The sequence below is a fragment of the Nannospalax galili genome, unplaced genomic scaffold (genome assembly GCF_000622305.1).
Source record: "Nannospalax galili isolate Female #2095 unplaced genomic scaffold, S.galili_v1.0 scaffold382, whole genome shotgun sequence".
In the NCBI taxonomy this organism is placed as follows: Eukaryota; Metazoa; Chordata; class Mammalia; order Rodentia; family Spalacidae; genus Nannospalax; species Nannospalax galili.
The window spans coordinates 710,961-738,342 of record NW_008348685.1 but is presented as its reverse complement, the minus strand read 5'-3'; the positions used below and the strand labels follow the sequence as shown (position 1 = coordinate 738,342).

Here is a 27,382-nt window from a genome sequence, read left to right as displayed (position 1 = left end):
TTGGAGGGCAAGGAATAAAAACTATCCTTTAAGTCCCTCTGATAAGATTAGTATAGGCCTCAAAGTATGGCTGTTAAATATCCAATAAGGTTAGTTCCCCCCAGTCTGGTACTTTTAATTACCATGTGATATGTAGATAAAGCTTGGGCTAAAAACAACAAATGGTCTCAGATAAATCTTGGCTAGATATATATTGTGTTCCTTAAACTACTTGACTAAATTATGACCTTAGAAATTGTAAGATTATGTATATATAACTTTTGTCTCATCCTTTTTATATCATAACAAATCTACACAGACCTTCATCACTTGCTTAGGGTTTCTCATTTTTTTCTTTCTATTTTAGAAAATATCTCCATTCCCATATACTTTTAACATCTTTTACATTCTCATTTTCTTTTTTTTAAAATAATTATGAGACATTTGTTTTCTTAATGATAACCATTCTGACTAGGATGAGGTGAAATCTCAGTGTAGTTTTGATTTATATTTCACCAATGGTTAAAGATGTTGAACATTTTTCATACATTTAATGTACTTTATATTTTGAGACTCATATGCTTGATTTTGAGTATTAATTTGGGTTGTTTGCTCATTTGGAATTGAATTTCTCTAGTTCCGTATGTATCCTTGATACGAAGTCCTTCTACCTGTATCATTGGCATTTGGTAGAGTCTCTTCCCTTTATTAATTGTTTTCTTTGCTGTGCAGAATCATTTCAATTGTATGTTATCATAAATAAGAACATTCACGTGTCAGAAACCATGAACGTACGGCTCCCAGGGCCATGCTGTTGCAGTATGTCCGTCCTTCTTTGGATAGGTCACATCTGTCTATTAGATATGACAGCTACCTAGCCTGGGACCATGGATGCTTTTATTATGACATTGACTACTCACTGTTCATGCCTATCTAATGGCAAAACAACAGAAGGTTTCTTGTATTCACTCTCTGGAAACATAACTCTGTTGCATTTTGTGCATGAGAAATAGATCATTTTTAAGTTGGCCCAGATTTGTTTTCAAACATGTGAACACTTACAATAGCCTTGTGAAAGTGTGCAGTAATGATGTGGATTCAAGCCTTCTTAGCATTGGCATAAGTATGTCTTTGGAAGGCCAAAAGTGGGTGAGTTTTCATCTTTCCTTCTACCATGAGAGCTGCTTGCCGACTTACAGTTAGAGGATACACTCTACTTAATATTGGCTTGCTTTTCATTGATTCATTCATTGAGACAGCATGGCATGTGACATATTTGGGGTGCTACTGCAGTTTAAGACAGGTTTACATGCTTTGAAGAGATGAGCCTGTATTCAGAAATACACATAACAGTAAAATACCCTACTAATCAAGATGAAGAAGTTCTGCAAAGACTGATTGGAATTCCTGTTATTCTTTTTTAATATAACATTTTAATTCTTTAAAAATCTCATATATGGTCCTGGGGAGATGGCTCAGTGGTTAGAACAGTGGCTGTTCTTGCTTGAGACCCGGGTTCAGTTCCCAGCACCCACGTGGTGGCTAACAACCATCTGTAACTCCAGCTCCACAGGATCCAATGCCTTCTTCTAACCTCTATGAGCATTGCATGACACGGGTGCATTTTCATACATGCAGGCGATACACTAATATACACAAAATTTAAAAAAAAAAAAGAATGTCCTATATTCCTCCAAAGAGTTTTGATCATCTTCTCCCTCTAACTCCTGTATGAACCCTCCCTGCCAAAGCCCTCCCAACATCAATTCCTTTTCCACCAGGTTTAATTTGTGCTGTTTGTTTATGCATGTGGTAGGGACAGCCACTTAAGTACTGTCTGCCTACCAGGAGCCATACCCTTAAAGAAAGCTGACTCCTTCTTCCCCAGCAGCTGCCAGTAGCTACTCAGCCAGTGGTGGGGACTCATGAGCCCCTCCTTACCCTGTGTAGAATGCTGACTGCCTTGTGAAGGTCTTGTGCAGGCAGCCACAACTTCTGCGACTTCATGGGTGTAGCTGTCATGTCCAGAAGACACTGTTAGTTAAAGATGAACTTCTACTTAGTCTTATTCCCATACATTTAAGGACTTGTTCTACAGAGAGTATTTAGCTGCTTAAGATTCATTGGCCTTTTGGAGTCATTTCAATGCATGATTGCTATATACAGTAGAGAAAATGTTTATCATCAGTTAGGAACAAATATTCATTGTGACCCTATGATGGCCTAGGTATTTGCTATCTTATGAAATTATAAATTGCATTTCGGTTTCATGTGCATTGGGGTCTCACTGTCTTTCAGTAGCTTCCAAACTCTTTTTCAGTGGTTTTCAGGGCCCAGGATCATCTGACTTCAGCCAACTCTTTTAACCCTACCTCAAGACCGTTCCTGCATTACCTGTGGCTTTGTGTGAATTAGAGCCCCACCTTGGCATTCTTCCTGATGCTTGGGATGTTTCATAATCCTGTTTGCACTTTTCTCATTATCCTTCACATCACAGCACAGACATTACATCTTCATCGAGTTCTTTCATGGACATTCTTCCTAAAGTACCTTCTATGTGATACTCTTCAGCCTTTTTAGAACTATGCTCTAGGAACTCAGCACAGTTTCTTATGCATCTACAATGCCCCTCCTCCATCCATATTTTAAGCTTCATGAAGGCACAGTGACCCTTGTTTCTGGTCATTATCTTTAGAATATGGTAGAGTATATAGCATTCAGTTGACACTCTAGAATGATTTTTACGAGCAGGCAAATGCTTATGTAGATAAATTTGATATGGAAACTAGAGCTAGAGGAGAAAGCAGAATTTTATCTTCACAGATTCAAAGTGAATGAATGAACACATTGAGTGTTCCTTTCTAAGGGGAAACAGCATTGACATGATATGATGTTGCAGAGGGAAGAGAATGGAACTAGGAGACACAGACAGGAGTCAGAGATGGAAAAACAGTGAACACTTGGGCCTGCAGTCTCGTGAATGCCAAAAGTGGCATGAACACCAGAGAAGTTGTTGTGGCTCAAAGTTTCCAATCAAGGGAAGTAAACATTAAAAACATTCCAGTGAAATTTGCCTGATGTTTTAATGGACCATTTCAGGTGTAACTCGGGATGTGGAAGACTTGGCCAGTAGTGCAAAAAAATAAATAGAAAAGACCAAAGACTGTGAACAACGTAAGGTTAAATATACTGCTGTGCACACGCTAATCTTTGAATCTATTAACTGTTCCATAATAATCTCTAATGACAATGGTTTTCCTGACAAGTTTTTTATTTGAATATGAAAATCTCATAGACGATGACCAGTCAGTTAGGCCTCAATAAAGGTATTTTGTTGCTTCAATAGTTAATTAAAGAGACCAATAAAATATTCACAGTCCTCTGAAAATAAATTTCAAAGCCAAATAAACTTCTGGAAGAGGTAATGGAAGGAAAAGCTCCAGGAAAAGAACTCATCAAAATCATACAGGGTTGCAGAAGTGAGGTGAGAGGAAGATTCAGTGGAAGTGGGTGAAGGCAAAGATGGCCTGGGGTACATTCCTATGCACGGCCTCAGTCTATGTTTCAGAGCATGCTCCCTGGGGTTCATGGTCAGAATCAGTTTTGAGATTTGTCAAAAATACAGATTCCCAAGACTCTCCCAGGTTTCTTCAGTTAGAAACCTCTTGTGTGAGGCCAAAAATATCGTCTTTAATCAATTTCCCAGAAAGATTCTTGACCATCTTCAAAAGTAGAAATGGCTCCCAGTGGAACATTAATACTGCCTTCTCCCTGGGTCCAGGGTATCAGCCTGGTCTGTGTTGTACCTAAGCACCTGGTGTGTGTAGGATGCTTTCTGGGCAGGAATCCTGGAAGGTCTCAGTTTTGTGAGACTGAAAGCTTAGGCAATTTCAGTGACTATTTTAAGAAAAGTCTTAAAAATTAGGAGCACAAACTTAGGTTAAATGCATGAATATGTAATTAGGATGAGAAAACAAATTACTAAATTTTCCAAGGTGATACGATTAATGATTAACTGTCTCCCATACATCAATACTGTTTGATCACAAGTTTTCAGCTACCTCTTCACTTGATAGCTATTTACCCCCATCATTTTCTGAACAGACAGTAGAGAGAAAATTGTCTCCCATAACAGATTTGACAGAAAAAAATTAATAATTGATTTTCATACAGAAAGTTTACAATTCTATGTAGGAATACACCTGTTGTACATAATGTATAGAGACAAGCTTTCTAATTTTCTGTGTTGAACTTAGTATGTTCTTAAGAATAGAGAAATTCTGGGCTGGAGGGATGGCTCAGCAGTTAAAAACACTGTTCTTGCAGAAGACCCGGGTTTGAATCCCAGCACCCACATGGCAGTTAACAACTGTCCGTAACTCCAGTTCCAGGGGATCCGACAGCCTCTTCTGTTCCCCGTGGGCACTGCACAACATGGGTGCACTTACCTGCATGCAAGCAATACACACATGCACCTAAAATAAAAATAATAAATAAAAATATTTTACAAAAGAATAGAGAAGGTCTGTTTTCACTATGTGTCATTGAATTGTATGCTCGAAGTTTTACACTCTGAAAAGGATTCTGTTCCATCTGGTGCATTTGCTCTTTATGCCCCACATATCTATGGTGCTGCACCATAGGTCCCACCTACTTGCTATGTGTCCTTTTGTCTATACTGTCAAGTCACCATGCTGGGTGAGCATGCCTGGAATACTCTCCAACCCCAGGAGAGCCACAGCAATGCACCTGCATGGGTACTAAGAATGTAAAGAAATGTAAATACATTCTCCAGAACCATGCTGCATGAACTCTTGGTTCATCTTCCCCTTCATTGCATCTCCTAGGTACCTGTAAGTCACCCAGTGTGGAAGACACTAGCATAGAGGAAGAGTGGCTGTAACAAGTTTCAGTGATCTCCACAGAAATATTTGATTGTATTCATACATTCCTGGGGCCTTTCCCAGGTGTTCAAAGAAGCTTGTTCCATTGAGGACAATACATTTCTTCTTGGAAGGAACAAGAAGAAATGCAGATTAGATATTGTCTTTCCTCAATGTTTTTATTACTTCAACATCTATTTTTTTTTTTTTACTTTGTTATTTTTATTTTATGTGTCTGAGTATATTGCCTCCGTGTGTTTAAATGTACCTGTGTCATACAGTGCTCACGGAAGTCAGAAGAGGGCTTCAAATTGCCCTGGAACTGGAGTTACAGACAGCTGTTAGCTGCCATGTGGGTGCTGGGAATCAAATCTGGGGCCTCTGCAAGAGCAGTCGGTTCTCTTAACAGCTGAGCCATCTCTCCAGTCCCTCAATATCTTTTTTGACTGTTGATGAGAAAATTTAATGTCCTTAGCCTGTGTAAGTCCCCTTCCTCAAGCAGTCTTACTGATCTGAGATGCAAGCAGTCATTATGCATGCCTGGCAAGGTCTTCTATTTTAGCCTTGTGTAGAAAATTGTTCCCTACCTTTCCTGTTCTTTGTTAGTTCTACAGAGTCAGAAACTGAGTTAATTTCATATGGTTTCTTACAGGGACAAAATATATGAATAGGAATATAAGTGCCCTGAATCATTCAATGGTCATGAAGCCGTGGAGAAAAGGGTCTGAGTTCAAATCCTGTCATTTGAGAGGGAGCTCCTTCTGCTTCCTGGCTTTGAATTCCTTAGCCAGTCAGTAATGTTGCTGGGCAAATTCACTGGTTCCTGAGGGCCTAGGTGGTCTCTAGAGATGCCTCAGGGGCCTCATTCTTGTTTTAAGCAGAGGAGCACTGATTTCGTTCTGTTTAACATGATAGCTTTATTTTTTTCCAAGCAATTATCTGAAAATAGTTACATTATGAAACTTTTTAAAAAGAGGGACCATGCTTTAGATAGTCTCTCAAATGTTTGGAGTCATTTTCCATAGTGCATTGTCCATACTCTAGTTTTGGAGATCAGTAGTTGTAATTAAGGCTCGTTTAGATTTTGATGCCTAGTGAAGGTTGAGTGACGTTATTCCAGACCAATGGCATTCAGGCCTTTGGGACAATGGAGACGGAGCTTTGATATTACTGATGGCTGAGTGCTAGATCTGTACATTGTTATTTGATTAAACAGAGTGAAGGTGCCTCTTAATAACAGCACAGCTGACTCTGATGCACACCATGACTAGGAGCTTCTGTTGAAAAGAGCCACTACATTTTGTCAACTTCTGACTGCATAAAAAATCCTGATGCTCTGGCAGCTTTATGTCTAGTAAAAAAATTCAGGAAAACAAATATACTTTTCTATTTAGGATAAAATATTTGTTTTTGATGAGGAAGTTTGTGCGTGTGTGTGTATGTAAGAGCGTTTATGTGTATATATACCTATACAGATCTATATTATGTATGCAATTTTGTACTATCACTTAAACTTGTTTCTTAATAAAATGTCAGTGTCACTGAATTCTTTTTTCATCTCTGAGACAAAAATTGTGTCCTCTGTTCCATTTTTTTGTTGTTTTGTCTTGTTTTTTGAGACAGGGTCACCCTGTAGCCCCAGCTGGCCTGGAACTTGCTGTGAAGACCCGGCTGGCCTCTTGAAATCCGCCTGCTTTTGCCTCTCAGGTGCTGAGATTAAAGGCGCATGCTACCAGGCCTAGCTCTGGTTTCATCCTAGTCATACCTCTGCCTTTTCATTATCTAGCTCCCTTCAGCCTGGTATTCTTCACTGGCAAAACAAATTTAGGTAAGAACTAAAGTGCTTAGGATTGCAGGTGTGCACCTCTATACCCAGTCTGATTTGTTAAATTAAGTGTACATCTCCGTCCCTTCTCTCATCCCCACTACTCCCCTAAAAGCAAACAATGAAGAGACAAGAGTAGCTGAAGATGATTAAGATGTTCTGTATGAGGGGCTGGAGAGATGGCTCAGCAGTTAAAAGCACTGGCTGCTCTTGCAGAGGACCTGGGTTTGAATCTCTGTGAGTTCCAGGCCAGCCTAGTCTACATAGAGAGTTCCAAGCCAGCTGGAGCTACAGGGAGACCCCCATCTCTAAATAAATAAATAACCCCAGAAAAGATTTTTAAAAATTTTGTGTCTATTCACATGAGTGCAGTTACTCAGGGAGGCCAGAAGAGGGAGTCAGATGCCCTAAAGCTGGAGTTACAGGTGGTTGTCAGCCACCTGACACAGGTGCCAGGAACCAAACTCAGGTCCTCTGGAAGAGCAGCAAGCACTCAATCCCTGAGTCATCTTCCAACCCCCAAGGGTCTTGAAAGCTATAGCTCCACCCCATTTCCTTTAGGAGCTTTCTACTTCCTGATTCATGAGCTGTATGGAACCCCATGGGCAAGCTGCTGCCAATGATCTGCCATCCTCTCCCCTCCCTCATGAAACTCATGAACCTGAGCAAAATAAGCCTCTCCTCCGTCAACTTGCCGCTGTCACATACATGGTTACAGTGATGGGAAAGCTGATACACAGAAGACACAGCCAAGGCTGGAATTCTCTAGGCTGATAGAATTCTCCAAGCCGTGATCCCTAGTCAGTGGGAACTATGACCTTCGTTTATTACCAGGTCTGTCACACCCCATTTACTACCCTAAAATGGAGAACAGAGATAATGTAACCAACTTATCCACATAATTTTTTTTAAAAAAATCGATATATTGACCCCACTGTAATATAAAGGAGAAATCAAAGAAAAGTGAGTTCTAATGGGATAATACATATTCTGATATGCAAATGCCCAGGAATGGTAAATATGGATACTTATATTTAAAGAAAAGTATACTGTGCACCACTCATTAAAGAAGCTTCTTTTTGCAACAGACAGAGGCTATTGCAGATTTCCTCATCTCTTCACATGCACAGAATATGTCTGATAGATGCTCAGTCCTAAGAGACACATCTACAGTGGAATTTCTACACCTAAGCCTCATGGAACATAGCAGAATAAAGGGTAGAGAAAATACTAATGCATCCCTCAACTCTCACCAGTGAAGCTTCCTCATACAACAGAGTGTCATGAACACAGGCCACAACTAGCCAAGGTATAGAGAATAAGAGACTGTAGAGTGCATGTCCCTGGATAGGACTTCTATATTAAACCTCACCCACCCATGGCTCAGGGACCATTGTGGAATAGGGGACAGGATGATTTTGAGATCCAGGGTTGGTGCGTGAACATAAATAAACAGTCTTCCAGGCCTCTGGAAACTTGCTCATATGAACTTACAGCAATGGTGACAGCATGCATAAGACCCATGCAAACTCAATCAGACAAAAACCCAGCATAGAACTGGAGAAATGAACAGCATGCTCCAACTTTAACGAAGGACTATTGGCAACTGATGACTGTTGAGTGAGGGAAAGTTGATCACCTTTAAGGCAGTGACTCTAGATAGGCTGACTAGACTCCAGTGGGCTAACTTTCACCAAGGGACATCAGGGTACAAAAGGTTGACTCGATAAGCCTTAACAATACATGAAATCTGGTGGGGGGGTTGGCTATGGAGGGCTGCAGATGGGTGAGAGGGTCTAAATATCACTAAGGTATATTGTAGGAAATGCACAAAAATTCAATAAAATATATTAAGAACAAAAAAATTAACTAGGACAGTAATACCTAATGACAACTGCAAGAATAAAGAACATGTTAACATCGGGGACTTGGGGAAAGCACCTGCCTATACAGGGAAACAATGTATTACTTGAAGTTGGTAAATACTGTTCGGACTTCTCTCACTGAGCCACAGTCAGTGTTCAGAACATACACTGTCATCCCAGGAGCTTCAGGAAGCAGGTGCCCATTTTCCCTGACCTTGACCCTTCTCTGTGTTTACTAAATAAGAAAGCTTGCAGTACTAATTAGAGTTGCCTAAACCTTAAGGACCATCACAGAGGAGGCAGGAAGGAAGCAATTCTGCCCATTGCTAAAGATGCCTCATTTAATTGAGGCTGAAGCTGTGTCCACAGAACTGCTCTTAACTCCAAAATAAAGTTCAAATGTCTGCTCTTGCAGGAAGAATGATTGCATTTGAGATCTTTTTCTTCTGACAAGGCTAGCCTCAGTCTCAAAAAGTTCCACCTGCCTATGGTTCCCAAGTGCTAGGATTAAAGGCATGCATCACCTTGCCCAACACCTGAATAGTTATTTTTATACTACACTTGTGAAGTGCCAGACTTAAGTTATTTACTGAGAGTAATTCAAGAGTTCACCTTTGATAGCTCTTCTAATGTCTCCTTTGGAGTACAGTTGGAATTCTAAGAGTTCTTTGAAAAATGGCTTTCCCGTGAGACCTTTCCTTCCAAAGATAGTGTGGGTGTCTCAGAGCACACCATGAAAGAAGACAGCATCAAAAAAGGGGACTGAAGTGAATTCCCAGGGTAAACACTTGTTCAGAAGAAACAGACTTGTAGAGTTGTCCAGGGATTGAGAATGTACAGACAGCAGACAGCCACCCCTCCCCCTGTCCCATCTCAACATTTTAATGTGAGTGCTTTTCTCTCACCTGGTTTATTTCAGATGCCTCAGGAACAGTACACACACCACAGAAGCACCATGCCCAGCTCTGAGGGGCCGCAAGTATACAAAGTGGGGATTTACGGCTGGCGGAAAAGATGCCTGTATTTTTTTGTCCTACTCCTCATGATTTTAATACTGGTGAACTTGGCCATGACCATCTGGATTCTCAAAGTGATGAACTTCACAATTGTAAGTAAAACCGTATGAATTTATTAGCTCTCACTGGAGGAAGGGAACGCATGAAGCAAGACAGAAGGAATGTAGAAAAGTGATGTCCTGTACTCTGGTGTTTGGGTTAAAATGTATAAAACCTGTTCAGGTTGACTATGAGCATCAACTTCTGTCTAATTTCAGGATGACAGTGCAAGTTAGAATCACTTCTATTCCTTAAGATTTCTTGCATGCTTTCCCAGCATTTTGATAATGTGTTTCTGTATCCTATAGCCTTTGACCACTTTGAGTTATAAATACAGAAAGAAATGTATGATAAATTGAAGGTATTTGTTTTCAACAGTTTTAGTAGTGATCACAGAACATTTCATCGGCGAGAGTTGAACCATCTGAGTCTAGTTGAGCTTGAGCATTATCCAAACATGTTAGTGGCCAAAGTGTCCATGCATGTCCATCACTGTGATTCTGTGACAGTCTTCATGGGTAAGACTGGTAAATAAGAGGAATCAAGCTATTTTTACTTTTTTAAAAAGGGATATATGTGTGTTTCTTTGACACTGTTCTTGTCCCCAGTTTTAGGATTCTGTACAGATTGACATTTACTTCTTGAAGTAGAAGTGAAAAGAAATTTGTGGCAAAATAACATGTAATCTGTTCTAGAGTATTGAAACACGTTAGGTTTTCTTTCTGGATGACACTCGATACATAATGTTTGAGCTTGGACTTTATTATTTACCATTTTTATTTTATGTGTATGAGTGTGTTGTCTGCACGTATGTAGGTGCACCCATGTCATGCAGTGCCTGAAGATGTCAGAAGAGGGTGTCAGATCCCCTGGAACTGTAGTTACAGGTGGTTGTTAGCCACCATGTGGGTGTTGGGATTTGAACTTGGGTCCTCTGGAAGAGCAGCCAGTGTTCTTAACGGTTGAGCCATCACTCCAGCCCCATCTTGGCTTTTCTTTATAAACAAGGAAAATTTAGAAAAGCCTTTAAGCAAAGGAAAAGGACACAAGCAGATTTTGAGTCTACAGCTTGCAGGTGAGGATACAATGGAATGAAGAAAGTTTCTAACAGTTTACACCTTTAAGCTCAAGTGATTACAATTGCCTTTTTTTTTTTGATGTGCACATTCTATAATGTTCTTACTTTCAACTTTAAAAATGTGTATTTGCCTTATCATATATGCCAGAATGCATGAAATCCTGTGAGTGGGCTATGGGCAGTGGGTATGGAGGAAGGGGTATTAAGATGATTAAGGTATTTTGTATGATGGACTGAAGAGGTGTCTCAGTGGTTAGGAGCACTGGCTACCTTTCATAGAGGACCCAGGTTAGATTCTCAGAACCTACATGGAACCTAATAACAGTCCATAACTCCAGTTTCAGGGGAGTTCTCCACAGGCATTGCATGACACAGGTGCACTTATGTACACTCAGGCAGTACACTCATACACATAAAATAAATGATAATAATAATAAATAACATTGAAAAAACAAAACTAAGAAAAAATGCACAAGAATTCAATAAAAAGTATACATGAAAATGTGCACCAAGTAGAACAGCTTGCTGTATGAAACAGGAGACTGGAGCTGGGAGTACCATAGGGATAATTCAGAGATATTTAAAAGGTGAAATCTATGCACCTTGACTACTAGTTGGTATGTTAGAGTCATTGAGGGATAAAAAGATAATTAGGAAGAATTTCTGTTTGGGGGCTGATGGGACAATTAGGTGGTGGGGCCCAGAAAGGATGGTATGACCTTACCAGGAAGAACTTATCTGAGAACAGGAACCTCTTCTTCCTTCTTCCTGACTGATCTCTCTATTGGCCCGTTTTTGTGTTTGTTTTTATATCCGATCTAGCACCCAGCTCTGAAACCTGAAAGATTTAGGTGTTGGGAGTCAACAATTAGAGTTCAAACTTCAATAACTCCAATGTTAAACAAATAGGACTTTTAAGCATGCTTCATCTGATAAGCTTCACAGATTTGTATGCAAATTATACAGAATGTCACTTATACAGAGCTTGGAAAATAGTGCGACATTAAGGTAATAATCTATATAAAATAAACTATTTCCTGTGGTTAACTAAATTGAGTGCCAAATCCGAGAGTCCTTAAAGTTTTACCAAACCAAGTACTTACTGAGGTTAGAATAATGCTACTATTAGTTCTAATTGGTGCTTTTGAGCAAACAGAACTCAAGTGTTAGAAAATTGGTCCTACCCTGCAAGTTAAAAGCATATTTTATCTATCAGTCACAGTATAAAAACATATTCTCTAAGAATTATAATTCTGTGGCACAAATAATAATTGACTGACATTGAAGATCTGCAAAAAAAAGAATGAAGTATTAATCAATGTTCTGCCGGAGGATGTGAGATGAGAGAACAGAGGGAATCAGTGAGGTGACAGTTCAGCATTTGATGCAGAAATAGAAAAAATATCAATAAAAAAAGTGGTTATTTTATATGCTTGCATTGTTCAAAATTGGAGGTTTGGGAAAGTTTGTATTATAATCAAACCCCCTAAATAACAATGAACTAGGAGGCTGACATCCTCTCAAAGTGTTTCTAAGGACTTGGCAGCTTATCCAGTATTGAATATTATGATTTGCTTTGTTGTCAGTGTTGCGTTCTGTTTCATCCCTAAGGAAGTAAGATCTGCTGACATGCTATCCTGGCGCACAGTGTGGATTTACAGATGTGTTTTCCTTGTTTCAGAAGTAAATCCAAGGAGAAATTATTTTGCTTCCTCTGCTTGCAACAGAATATCCTAGTGCTCATTCCTGATCAAGAGAGTCAGGTTACACATCTGGATTTCTTCTGCATCGGGGAGTATGGTTTCCCTCTATTATAAACATGCAGGAATTCATCTAGCTTCATTTACTGCATTGTGCTATAGAAGAAAATGAATATTCACTGTGTCTGCTTTGTGCTAGGCATTGTTCACAGCACTAAAATTCTCTCTCACTTAACATCCAAAACAATTGTGTCAATTAAATAGTATTAGTCCTTTATACTAAAGGGACCCAAGACTCAGAAAAGTGGAGTGACTCAACAAAAGACACATAGCTAAATTCCAAATTGGTGTTTGAGCTCAAAGTGACTGCATGGTACTTCCTCATCGCCATTGTTACTATGACCTTCTGTTTAGGAAAATTCTGAAGCTGGTAAACTGGCTCACTCATCTTTGCCATCTGGTGTCATACGTTCTCTTGACCTCTCTAGTTTCCAGTGGCTTTTTCTGCATTGAGTAGTTCTCTACTTGCGAATGATCGGTTCTTACCTCACTTGATTGGCTCTAAAAGTGGGTGGCCTCTCCCTTCATTGTCCCCACCTTTTGTCCCTTTTTGTGTTAATGTAGCATCTAGCATGTCATACATTAATGTGAAGACCCAGTAAGTCTCATGCAATCGTAAGTTAAATGACATCTCCACATAGGGAGACTCGGTGCTGACAACAGAACATCATAGGAGATTCCATGCAACAACGTGGTTGTTGAGGCTTCATATCCTGGAGACTACTTTTCCCTCTATGACTTGCCCTGTAATGTTTGACAAGTTTCACAACTTGTCACTGTTGCCATTTCCCAGTGGTCACAGCAGGACATTCCTCATAGGACTGCTGTGAAGGTTAGAGGGGGTGATGAAGGTAGTGTTTAGAACATCCTGACAGAAAAAGTACTTTATGTGTGTTTGATGCCGTTATCAGTTTTTTTTTTTTCAACCTCAGTGTGTTTCACAGAGCTGTTCCAATTGGCAGCTATAATGTAAGTTAAACATTATCCATGTTAGACTGTCACAAACTAACTTTTAAAGTTGAGAGAGCTCAATAACTTAGTTTGGGATGTCATCGTTCTAGAATGGCAGACTAATGATTTGAATCCAAACTGGCTGACTCTAGCCCCTGGTCTCTACTGATGTATTGGGGAGCAATGTAGACAGCACCAGTCTGAGTCTCAGGGACTGATAACTCGGTCTAATTGGTTATGATCTGTATCACCTTGCTCCTCCAGAACTCTGTATAGAGTTCAAAGTTTTAGCCTCAGTATCTTCTCCCGCAGCCCCCAGCTTGGACACTCAAATTCAGTCTTTTGGTCTTTCCCTCGGCCTGTGAAATCTTACTCTATAGAGGACTCTTGCTTCTACCAACACATTTTAGAAGCCGATTCCTAAGAACTTGGCTCTAAAGACCTTCCAAATAGTGCAGTATTGATCCTCTATTCTATATCACTGATCCCAGTACTTATTACGTAGGAAAACTGAAAGGGCTTAGAAGCCACTGATAGCTGGCATGATCTCTTGCCCTAGTAAGTATAAAACTAGATGAAAAGGAAGCCATGAGATTCTTTTTATCAGAAACCCTCATTTTACAGAAAAAGGAAACAAAGAGAGTCTCTATGCTTCCTGACCAAGCTTCAGCCTTCCAATTACCCTGAGAACGTCTCAGGAATTCATTTCATTCATTTTTCCAGCCTTGGTCCAGGGAGTTATACAGAGCCAGCTTTCGGTGTGTGTTTAGTAATCGTAAAACACCCTTTTGTAGACTGTGTACACGAGAATATGTAAAGTCAAGTACCCAGTCATTGCTGGGTACATGACAAGCCCTCAGATGATTTGTAACCGTATGATATAACTGAATGTTTCTCTCCATTCACTAAAATTACAGAATCAAAACCAGAGCTATTTGTGCTCATGTAAGATACAAATATCTATTTGTTTAATAAAAACATAAATGGAGTTTTCTTCACATTTCTCAGGTTCATAAAGATGTGTACCTGTATTTTTCACATGTTACAGTTGAGGAAGCAGGGCTTTAAGTACAGTCCCTCACCCAAGGTCACAGAGTGAGTCAAGGATGAAGCCAAGAAGGTGTTGGGGGAAGTTTGGCTCAGACTCTACACTCTTAATCGGTACATGATCCTACCCATTTTCCAAGGGCCATTTTTCATGAAGACAAATTGAATTTGTTCAGTGTGATGTCTCAACCATGATTTATTTACCCTAAAGTAAGATAGAGATCCACTGAGGGTCAGAGGAAGGTATCCTAATACTTGTAAATTGGACACACTCTAAAACCGGGAAAGCCAGGGTGAAGGGCCAGTGTGCTTCATAACTCAGGCCAATGACACCTCATCTGTTTTGAAAAGGCTCAAGGATCTGCAACCCAGTCAAACTAATTCATGCAGAGGGGACTGAAAATACACATCAATGGGAAAGGGAGAGTGATCTGTCCCAAGGGGATTCAGGACACAGGAGGGAACTTGGGTGAGCCTCAAAGCAGTGGGAATTTGGTCTCCTTGGAGACACCATCCTGTTGGCTTTCTTGGGCCGAAGGCATAAGATTTGACATGAAGACTCATTTTCTAGACACGGTTCTCTCCACTGTACTCAGACTGCTGGTGAGCGCCCATGTCTGTCACGTTCTGGCTTGCTTAACACTTCTGTTTGTGTCTGCCTTTCAAATTCCCATATAAGAAACCTTGCCCTTGAGGCCCCACCTCTTCCTGTCAAAATCACTCCTTATTACCCAAATGACATCCCAGGCAAAGAACTGCACCGTTGCAGTAAGTGTTGCATGTCCCACTGAGTTTGGCTTGCATGCCCATGAAAGCCACCACAAGCCTTAGCACCGTGGTCATGGAGGTAAAGTCAAGTGTTTATACAGATACACTACTTGAACCGCATGATGTGGTCAACTTTGCCCTGAGAATGGTCAGATTTCACTTGAAAATAGTATCTGTATTTGATCTTCAGTCCACATGGCACTTTTTAAGATCTCTTCTCTCATTTATTCTCTGAAATCTTCCCAGCTTGAGCTCGGGATTCCCTCCTTTGTGTATGGCCTGGTACCAGACAGCAGGGAACATGCAGCTGCATTTATTTTTTGCCTATCTCCCCCATTAGGTCATGAGCTCAGAAGAGAGTCATTTGAACTATGTATCTTTGCACCCACAGCTCTGAGCATACTGCTTAGAGCAGACAAGATACTTAGAGTTCATTTACTGAATAAATGAATGGAGCAAAGTTATGAATAGGCAGTCACTTAAAATGTGTAAAGATGGGTTAATAGAGCTTTATATGGCATTTAAAATGAAGTATTAGTTGATTTATTGAGGTAGACAGATCTTAAATGAGATGACTGCTTAAGTGTGATTATGAAGAGGCATTTCTAATGCAGGCCCTCCCTCACTTGTCAACTACCTGCTACATTTTAATTACACAAGAAAAGTAACAAAGGAGTGTGAAATGTATTTGATGTGGGAGACTTCAATCTAGTTAATGGACAGATCTGCTCAGCAAGTGAAAGATAGTGATATGATTGGCATTGCTCTTTTCTCCCTATGCTTTCAATATATAGTGTGTGTGACTAGCAGCCATCAGCATATGGATTCTGGCATTGCTTGAAGATGTGGTGTGGCTTCTCTGGCTGGGCTTATCATCCATCTATCTCTGGTCACCTTTTAACCTATTATTTCAAGTCTATAAATCTCAAAAATTGCCAAGATATTAATTGTTATAAACAGCATGGGAATTTAAAGTAGAAAATCACTTACTTTCCCATAAGTAGGACTTGGTAATGTCATACTTAGTTTGAAGGTGTCTGAAGCATTTGAAAGAATACAACTCACTAGGGAAGGCTTTTATGTTATAATTGCTGCCAAATGACAGGAACTGAGACTGTTCTATGGTTATAGACTGTACATATTTGCTTGATTTTATCAGGATATCTCTCTCTCTCTCTCTCTCTCTCTGTGTGCACATGTATTCATGTGAGTATATGTACATTTATGTGTGCATGCCTGTGGAGGCCAGAGGACCACCTTAAGTGTCTCAAAGTTTTTCACTGGTCTGGAACTCAAAAGGAAAAAAAACTAGGCTGATTGGTCTTCAGAAATCTGCCTGTCTCTTTCTCTTCGGCAGTGGGATCACAAGCCCATACCACCACACATTGCTCCTTACATAGATCTTGAAGAACTGAATTCTGGTCTTCATGCTTACAGGACAGGTACTTTACTGACTAAGCTATATCCTCAAACCCTATTTGCACATCATATCATATGTTATATGGAAACTAAAGATTACAATTAAAATGGCCTTTTGTATGTGTGTGTGTGTTTGTGTGTGTTCATGTGCATGTACACATGTGCAAGCAGGTACCTGAGCATGTGAACATGTCTGTGTGGAGGCCAGAGGGCAATGTCAGTTTTCTTCTTCAATTGTTTTCCACCTTGTTTTCTTAATATTTTATTTATTATTTGATTGTATGTGTGTGAGTATATTGCTTGCATGTATGTAAATGTGCCCATGTCACGCAATGCCTTGCAGAGGTCAGAAGAGAGCATCAGATCCCCTGGAGCTGGAATTGTGGAAGTTTGTTAGCTGCCATCTGGGTGCTGGGACCCAAACCGAGTCCTCTACAAGAGCAGCCAGTGCTCTGAATGGCATCTTTCCAGCCCTGCTCTCTCCATATTAATTGTGTATGTGTGTGTGTGTGTGCGCGCACACGCACGTCTGCGTGTGAGCACATATGTGCACGTGTACATGCTTATGTGTGTGCATGCACATGGAGGACATTGAATGTCTTCCTCAGTCAGTTATTTTTTGGAGCCAGAGTCCCTCCCTGAACCTGGAGCTCACCGATTTGGCTAGACTGACTGACCAGCAGATCTCTCTGTGCTGGGATTACAGGCATGTGTTGTCAAATCCAGCTTTTGCATATGGGTGCTAGGAATTGAACTCAGGTCGTCATGTTTGTACAGCAGTCAGTTTACTGACCAAGTCATCTCCCTAGTCCCCTAACATGGTCTTATACTGTAATGGCTGGCTAATAACTTACTAGGAAAAATACACCACATGTATCATTATAATATCTTTCAAAAGAGAGTATGTTTTAAAGAAGTATGAGGGAACAATCAGCTAAAGCTTGAAGGCAATGGAAGGTTCTGGAGTGGAAACCTCAGGGGTGGATGAAGTCTTTTAAGTGAAAGCTGAAGTAGAGGAAGCAGCAGGATTGCCGTCTGGAGGAACTCTGGCTGGGTACTGGTAGACAGGAAGTTCTACAGTGCAGAGCTGAGGCCACTGGTGAGGACAGAGGTGGTGGAGAGAGAGAGAAGAGCAGGAGTTAGTCAGCACTGGTAAAGTCAAGCACAATGCAAATTGCACTCTTGGGGTCAAACCAAGAGGCTCCAGTTCCAATTATAAACTAATCACTGTGCAACCTCATCCCATGGATGGAATAAATGCTCATGACCTTTGCCACTTACTAGTTTTCATACATCCCAAATTGGATTTTTGTGGTCCTAGAATTGAAGGAAAGAATGTTAGGAAGTCTCTCAGGCAATATTTCCATCCTCATGCCTCGCACATGGAATTTTTAGTTACTGTGAACTCCAAGTAACCTCAGAAATCAGAAGTTGTAGTCCCAACCCTGAAATCTGTCTGCTCTTACTGGGGTTTTGAGTGATCAGAGGAGAGAAGTTGAAGCTATCGAGAGTTTTTTAACTGCAGACAATGTGAGGGCCAATCCTTCTGCAGTAGATGTGGTTTAGATTATTCAAACTGTGCAAAGAACCAGTCAGTCAGGGGGATTTTCTTGACTGTTTTGCCTGAGACTCTTTAGCTGGAAATTCTCAGACTTGGGAGTCTTTTCTAGAATTACACTGTCTACTAAGGAATAAAATCATATAACACTGAAAAATTCACTAGCTGCATCGTAGATTGTCAAAAGCTACATGTCACTGGTAGCTGCCGTCTTGGGCAAAACATCATCCAGAAAGTCCTTTGTTACAGAACTGGTCTAGAACCCACCACCCTATTTCTTAGGAAGATCTTGGATCACATGCTAAGGCCTGCAAATGAAGCAGCCCTTCCAGTATCATAGATCAGATCTTGCTTTGTTTCTCTGTGTTCTGCATATATTCTGACACCTGGAGCCATAGGATTAAGGTAGGAAAAGAAACAAAATATCATTAGTGGAAACAGAGAGGAGTTTTTCGTAATCTGGTTTCCAGATGATCAGAAGTGTTATATTATTAGTGGCTTTGTATCTTGCCCTACGCACATTCTCTGTGTCCTGTCTCCCTCATCCTTTCAGTATTCCAAATTGGGAAAGTCCTGAGACTGATTTTTCTGTTGCCTGTGAGAGCAAGATGGATCTTTGGAGTTGTGACAAGTAGTATTGAAGAGGAAGTGCCTAAGACTTATTTTGCTTATCTCTGAAATACGCAGTTTAGAACACATGATATATACTGTCCTTCAGAATCACAGAGTTTCTGTTTTTAATTACCATCTTCCCATTCTCTTGACTCATAATGGGAGAGATGGAAGTATTTTTATTTTCCATAGATGTGCCAGTGTATTTTATGTCTGTGAATGTCTGTGCTTGCTCATTCTGTCTGGTTTGGCAAAGATTCAAGCTACTAAATGCCAGGCAGTTTATCTCATGTGCCTTTTTATTCTGATTCGTATTTTACTCTTTCTTAAAGAGTAGTTGATCTGGTTGTCTGTTGCTACATAACAAGCTGCCCTAAATTATTGTCACTCAATACAGCAACAATAATATAGTTTGCTATTCATCCTGCAGTGTGCATAGAGTTTACTGGTTCCTGATATCTAGTGCTTGAATTGGACTCCAAGGCTAGAATCATCGTATAGTTTGCTGCTGCATGTTGACTGGGACCACACTGACTGAAACACATGGTCCATCCCTGTGAGTTAATGTGGAATTTCTCTCTATGTGGTAGCTGGGTTTCAGAACGTATGTTTCACTTAAAGGTGTCAGAATGATGTAGTGTTGTGATGATCTAGACGAGAGGTCAGGCAATGTTATTGGAAAGACAATCTGGAAAAAAATCCAACAGCAGTAGCTGCTGCCACACATGTGTACACCACACTGGGTTCCGAACACTCATCTGAATACCTATCTGTATTCTTTTCCTAATAATAACCATGTGATGGGTGAGGGGAGTTAGTTCCTCTTTCTATAGGGAAAAAAAAACTCAAAGCACAGAGGCCTTAACCTGTCCAACGTTGTTGCTTATAAAATAGCAAATGTCAGACCCAAATATTCCTAACTTCAAAATACATGTTTTTAAATCGGTCTGAAAATGTTTGTTTAAAGACTAAACTAGGCATATCAGGGGCTGGAGAGATGGCTCAGTGGTTAAGAACACTGGTTGTTGTTATAGAAGGCAACACCCACATGGCACCCACATGGCAGCTAACAACTGTCAGTAACTCCAGTCCCAGGGGATCCGACAGCCTCTTCTGACCTCCATGGGCATTGCACGACACGGGTGCACTTACCTACATGCAGGCGATACACTCACACATATAAAATTAAAAAAAAAATTTAAAGCAAGTTAAAAAATAGACATATCAGAAACAATGATTTACTTGTATGAAATTCAGGTGCTGTAATGACCAATGTGTAACTAGGGCAGATCAGGAATGGGCGTTTTACAAGTACCTCACTGCTGGTTCAACCATTGGTGATTGGAGCAGTTTTAGCTCCATAAGTCATTTTCCTGAGCACCTGTATTCTAAGAATCATGGTTTGTTTGCCTTTTGAGTTACCTTTCTGTCTTCACTAAGCCATATGCAAACAATCTATTGCTTTGAAAAACAGTTAAAGAATATGAGTCAATTCTTAGGGCGTTTTACAAGTACCTCACTGCTGGTTCAACCATTGGTGATTGGAGCAGTTTTAGCTCCATAAGTCATTTTCCTGAGCACCTGTATTCTAAGAATCATGGTTTGTTTGCCTTTTGAGTTACCTTTCTGTCTTCACTAAGCCATATGCAAACAATCTATTGCTTTGAAAAACAGTTAAAGAATATGAGTCAATTCTTAGTGGAAGGATATTAAATCAAGTTCATGGTTTTATGCCTAATATGCCTGTGTTCAGTCTTCTGTCTTTAGGATAAATAAGGAAAACTGAGCCTTAGAACTTAGCCACATTGAGCTGGGAGTGTAGACTTGTGATAGAGTCCTCGGCTATCATTCCTGGGTTCAGTCTATGAGACTGAAGCATTTGTCTTTAGCAGACTCAGGAAAGTTGCTAATTTGGTGCCTCTGATGCATATCACAGAAGATGGAACATTCTTCCTGTATAACTGGCTGTCAAATGTGGGTCTGCCAATACAGAGAGTTTTGACCATTGGTATGAAAAACTGATATCTCCCATGCTAAGAAAATGTGTTTTCGCCCCCTCTCTGAGATAATTTCAAAGTTGTAAGATGAAAGGCAAAGCACAGTGTTTAAAATATAAAGATAGAAAAACATGATTTGGGTCTGTTGTTCACCAGGTTAAACAATTTGATGCTGTTCATAGTTGATGACCATCGAAGAAACCATCTCCTTGCGGTTCACATGAGCAATTTCAGATATGCTCATTTGAAGCCTGTAACACAATTTTTGGCAAGGAGAGTTTTGGAGAGTAGGTACAATTTGTATCTTGTTCATTTGCTAGTAGAGAGAGCCTCCTACTTTGACTTTTTATGGCTTTCTTTTGAAAATGATTTCCTAGTACAAATTATTTGAATGGTTACTACTTACCTCCTCAAATACAGTATCAGGATTGTTGCAATCTGGTGAAAGCCTAATGATTGAATAACAGTCTCCTACTCAACTAATGTTTGTTGTTCTTCCTGGGAGCCAATCACTAACTTAGTACTAAAGGGTTAGTCACATGCTAGAGATACAGGACTGGATAAACCAAGTCTAGTTATTTCCTGGGACACATTCTGTCTGGTATAGGAAAAGAGGGAAGTGATCATATAATCATAACAAATTCAGAACAGCAGTCATATTAAGTGGGTACCATAAGAATTAATGGAGGGGCTGAGGGGAAGGCTCAACAGTTAAGAGCACTGGCACTTCTTGTAGAGGACCAAGGTTTGGCTCCCAGCACCCGCCTGGTGGCTAACACAGTCTGTAACTCCAGTTCTCCTGACACCCTCTTCTGGCCTCTGAAGGCACTGTACACACAAGGGCACTTATATTCATGCAAATAAAACACTCATACACATTTTTAAAAAATGTTTTTAAAGAACTAATGGAAGCATGGTTTGGCATAATCAAAAAGGGGATGTAAGAAATGAGTGCAGGGAGCTGGAGAGATGGCTCAGTGGTTAAGAGCAATGGCTGCTCTTGCAGAAGACTGGGTTTGAATCCCAGCACCCACATGGCAGCTAAAAACTGTCCTTAACTCCAATTGTAGGGGATCCAGTGGCCTCTTCTTTTCTCTGAGGGCATTGCATGACACTGGTACACTTGCCTACATGAAGGCAATACATTCATACACATAAAATAAAATAAATAAACAGGCAAATAAATTACTGCAGAGATGCTAAAAGTAAAAACAGAATGTAACAGAATAATCTGGTAAGGGTGCAAATGAGTTCCTGAAGAATCTGAGGTCAGGTTTCCTTGGGAGAAACACTGAAAGGTGGTGATGGTGAGACAGGAGGCAGGTAGAAACTGGTAGAAAATCACTTATTTTGCATTTTGTACTGCTGAACATGTAAGGAGGCTGTAAGTATATGTGTAAAATTTAAGAAATGTTAAACATAAGCAGCTGAAAGGAAAAAGCTAACGTTCAATAGGAAGATAGAAGTACATGATGCTTTATTAAGGACTGTTGTGGTCTTTACTCAGAGGAATGAATAAGACGAATTCTTACATCGAATATAGGTAGTTTCTGCATTAAGAAAACAAGACTGACTTACAACAAATCTTCTGGTTTATTAGCCCAAATGGTATTTGGCTACTCGCATACACATTGACCTTGGCCTCAGGATTTGCAAACACATTGTTGTCATTCATAGAATGGCATGGACCGAAAGCTTGTTCTCATGGAAGTTCTGTGCACTTAACATGTTATCTAATCTCAGTACATGGGTCCTATATTTTACCTCCTTTCCTAGCTAAGGAAGCTAAGACCTGAGTGGTCAGGTAACATTACTAAAGTCGAACAAGTAGTAGCATGAGGGTAGGAAGCCACAGGCAACTCGGAACTCCTAACACCCTCGCTGTAACATATTCCGATGACGCCCTGAGATGCTGTGGCTTTTATTCCTCAGAGCCCTCAGTCCTCAAGCTTTTGGCATTCTTCAAACGTTTCACAGACAACAGCAGAACACATGAGACGCTGCTGGCCCTCAGTATCCCTAAGATACATTCATTTCTGCAGCCTTCTTACCGCCCACGTATGAGTCGGAATACTTACTCCCAGTGCACACTGCGCTTCAAACGCAGTGTATTGTGAAGTTGCCCTTCTCTTTGTGTTTTCTAATGGACTTTATTGATTCACTTCACTCCTATTGGACAGATTGCGTATTGAGTTTATAGAGGTTACCAGGCCTCCAAACCAGCAGACTTAATTACTCTCGAGCAAATCCGCTCAGTCCAGACTGCCCAGAGTCTTGGCTCATTTTCCTCTGGCCTCTCACTGTCTTTAGCTACTCTGAAATTTTATTGCCAACTGACGCTTCAGAAAGCTCTGGATGTGTGACGATCATGGCCTTAGGAGCAGCCTGGCTTCTCAGGCTTTAGGGATGACAGATGTAGGTTTACACTGCAGCCCTGTGACTAATGAGGTAGGTGATACTCGCAAAGTGACTTCCCTTTACCAGCATTACTTTACCCATTTACAAGAAGGGGGCAGATAATATCTGCACTGTGAGTTGTGATGAAAATTAGTGATAACCAGCACCCAATGAGGGTAGACCGCCTGTGTTAACTAGTATTTCTGTCAACTTAAACACTTAGAGAATTCCCTTCCAAAACAAATGGGTTTCAGTTGTTGAAATTCAGGTCAGAGTCATAAGCTTACTTTTAAAGGAATGACTAATGGAATCTTTAAACATATTTAACTCAGGAATTTCCAAAAATCATCTTTACTGCACACATTACAACCAGTCACATCTCTTTAAAAGTACACATTATTGCTGATTCAACTTAAAATATAACTTGGGAACTGGGCGTGGTGGCGCATGCCTGTAGTCCCACTTGGGAGGCAGAGGCAGGTGGATCTCTGTGAGTTCAAGGCCAGCCTGGTCTACATAGTGAGTTCCAGGACAGCTGGGGCTATAGGGAGACCCTGCTTCAAAAAGACCACACTAAAACACCCCGAGAAAAGAAACTTAAGGGAGAAATGGCACTATAACTTAAGAAGCAATAGTCTAACCATTCATAGGATGGAATGCCCTATGAAGAAGCAAACGATTAAGCTATTATTGTATGTGAGATGTCCTCTGAAGGAGATGAGGTGTATATGGGCTGTGTTTGTGTGTCTGTGTGAATGTGTCTGTGTGAATGTGTGTGAGAGACAATGCCAAGCTTGACTGTTCTTGCTGGGATCAGAGGCCAACATAATACCTGTCTGAAGAGGTGAAGGATGAGATAGAGATAGCCATAGGAATTGCTGGGAGGGATTCAGGCAGAGGGAAAGGGAAGAGGAAGTAGCTTCAGAGTTCAGGTAAAGAAAAAGTAGTTCAGTAATAGTAGTTCAGTAGTTCAGGTAAAGAAAAAGCTTGGACCAGGCAGACTCTATTTAGGACCAAGGAAAGAGTTACTATCCCCTGTCCACTATAGGAACACACACCTAGTCTAGAGGCAGTGGAAGAGCCACCCTGAGTCCTAGCTTATGGTCACTCATGAGAGACTGATGGACCTTTAATGGCCTGTTTCTGATGTGCATGTTCTGATGCTTCTATCACGGGGCTTAAGATTCCCAATCCAAGTATACAGTGGTAGCTCAGTGGTTAAGAGTGCTTGCTGCTCTTCCAGAGGTCTGGAATTGAGTTCCTAGCAGCTATATAGGGCTTCTCACAACCACTTGTAACTCTAGCTGCTGGTGATTCAGTATCTTCCTCTGGCTTCTCTACCGGCATACACATTCAAATGGCATACTCACATACACAAGTAAAACTGGAAGTAAATCTTATAGTCTTAATCCCTTGCAAGCCCCATGCTTCTAACTGCTTTCTTCAAAGTCAGTATCCTTATCTCCCAATGAAGATTTATGGGCATATATTCTGGGAATAATGGCACTGACACGGTAACTGCTACTCTCATGGCAAGCCTTGGCGATGATGCCAACATAGAAAAGCTTTCCAAAAAGTAGACAGGAGAGAGCAATTTAGGAAATGCTCCACTCCACAGAACCTTAAAGTATTGTGAAAGGGCTCCGTTATCTAATCAGGGAACTATATACATCCATTAATTGCTATTTCTGACTATTTGCATTCAGCGAAGGGACACTTGTGAGAAAATGAACGACAACATGACCTCAAAATATTGGCTTTATGTCACCAGTAACTATCATCTTAGTCTTTACAACTTTCCCTTGTTTATATCTCCAGATGGTTCCTAAATCTATGATTTTTACCTCTTTTTACCTTTAATGGGTGAGCAGACTGTGCTGATAAAAGCTTATGTGGTTTAGTTTTCTCAGCTAAATTAGAGCTTAGTTACTGAAAAATCCAGATCTGCAGCATGTCTGTGAAATCTGTACAATCATAATTAATTTTATTTAATTGCACAAGTAGCTTTTCCGTAAATAGTCACCTCTCTCCTCACTGCCCTGTCACAGACAGATTCAAAAGATAAGGATTTCTAGCCTTTCCTGGTGATTCTAAATTAATTCGCATAATTCAAAATGAATGACACTCTTTTGATTTATGAATTTTGTCACAGGAGTTAGCGCTTTTCTTCTGCAACCTACATTTCATATCCTGAAGATGTTGTGCAAATGGTTTGCTTGGCATCTGATCCGTTTGTTTCTATGGAAGCCAAGGAAATTAGAAATACAATTTGGGTATGTTCTTTTAAGTTCTCTTCTTCTTATAAAGTTACTTAGGGTTTTTTTTTCCCCCTATTCTGTTTGAATGACAGTTCAAATTACATTGATCAGCTAAATGTCAAAAAGAATAGCTATTATTTTTAAAACCTCCTGATAGTTCTAGGACTTCTGTGCCAGAGAAGAAAGATGACTTTTCAGCAGACGGAGCCAGACTCGTACGCTGTGTTAACCTTTCCTGTGTGGAAGTCTTTAGAAAGCTGTTTTTAATCCTAAGGAATTATTCCCCAAATGCATGCTTTCATTTTTGATTGGCAATTAAACTTTCTTAGGAGCTCCCTCATCATTTCCCTAATAAACCTTTGCATATAGATTGAAGCTGTAAATTCACTGTGCTTGTCTCTTCTGTGCCCATATTGTTGTCGGAAGACAGGCAGTTTCAGAGCATCTTCCAGAAGACCCAGGTACCTCATTCCCAGGGCATCTAGAAAATCTCCCTGCCACTGTCACTGGTCTGGATGTGGTCACATGGCCATTTCTAAAATAATAGCAGTGGCCAGGGAATGGTCATTGACTTGAGCCTGACTTTCAAGTCCCCTACCTAAAACTTGTGGACTGTATAGGAGACCTGGGAAGTAAAGTGGGAGGCATTCTGAGAGAAAAAGGAGGTGCATTTGGAAGGCAATTGTAGGTCCATCAAATAGAGGCAGTGTACTGAGGTAAGCTGGGGTTATGATTGCAAATGCCCCAGGAACCTCTTGACTTTACAATGACTTCTGCCTCAAGATGGTCAGCGTTGTGCTCTGCAAATCTGCCAAGTGCTTTTCCTTGCTTTATTTCTCCAAGGTTCATTAACACCCAGTATTACAGAACCAGTTCAAAAGGAACTGAGTTTTTGGTGCCTATCTTGTTATTAGCTTCAGGGCTGCATTCTTTATAATACATAATGAAATCCATGGGATATTTAGAAAGAATGTGGTGTTTTGCAAAATTGGCTTTGGGGGCAATAGATGGCTTAGAGTTGGAAGGAACAGTGCCTGGTGATTTCATGAATTGAAAAGCCTTTGGTCTGTCTGCTGTTACCGTAAGCCATTGGAAATGGAGAATTAATTTGTGCATGACTTTCAAAGGATCTGTGAAAGCTTAGCATCTTTTCTGTCTTGGGCACAGACTATAGGAAGGTCATATTCCCTTGTGCCTTTGAAGTCAGCATCCCTGTGGGGTTTGTGCTTCTGAAGATGAGAATCGAGACTGGCTGTTGTTAATGACAGGACAGAGCGACAAGAACCATGGGAACTTGCTTCCCCTGTTCCCTAAAGATTGGTAAAAGCACACACTGACTTGTAGTATTTCCTAAACAGTTACTGTTACTATTTTCTCCCCAGAATCATGTAGATACCATCTCTGTGAAAGTCAGGATACTCGAGTTATGGTCTGGATTTTATTGCAAGCTGTGTGACCCTGTATATTGTGTGTCCTCTCTCTATGTTCTGTTGCATAGTGACAGACCTAGAAGTTGCAAAGGCACAGAGAATCTGGTGCTGTCCTGGAGAGCTTTTTCCTCTAGTACTGTACAGCGCTACAGTAGGGATGTATGAAAGGGAAACTCCTGGCTTCAGACAGACATCCTCTTCAGTCTCCCTAGACAGTCAACTAAGGAGTCTAAGAAAGAAGAGAGAATGAAGAGTTATTCTATCATTAAAGATGAGGAATGATAATCAGTCTGGTCAAAATTTCCATGATGCTTTAAGTGTATGCAACTACATTGCAGGGGGCAGTTAAAGATAAGTGAACACCGAGGAAGCAACATGGCTCAGTGGGTCAGGATGCCTGCCACTAAGCCCGATGGCCTGAATTCCATCTCCAGGGCCCACACGGCGGAAGGAGAGAACCTCCTCTTACACGTAGGTCTCTGACCTCTAACCTCTACTTA

The 27,382-nt window shown here is 40.6% G+C and overlaps 1 protein-coding gene across 1 annotated transcript in view; it reads left to right on the top strand.

Moving 5' to 3' along the window:
* Positions 1-27,382, top strand: part of Sgcd (sarcoglycan delta) — a 440,866-nt gene that overhangs the window by 17,173 nt on the left and 396,311 nt on the right. Inside the window, exon 2 of the mRNA XM_008845949.3 lies at positions 9,472-9,660. Within this exon, the coding sequence (XP_008844171.1) occupies positions 9,472-9,660 (189 nt within the window). The remainder of the gene's footprint in view (positions 1-9,471; positions 9,661-27,382) is intronic.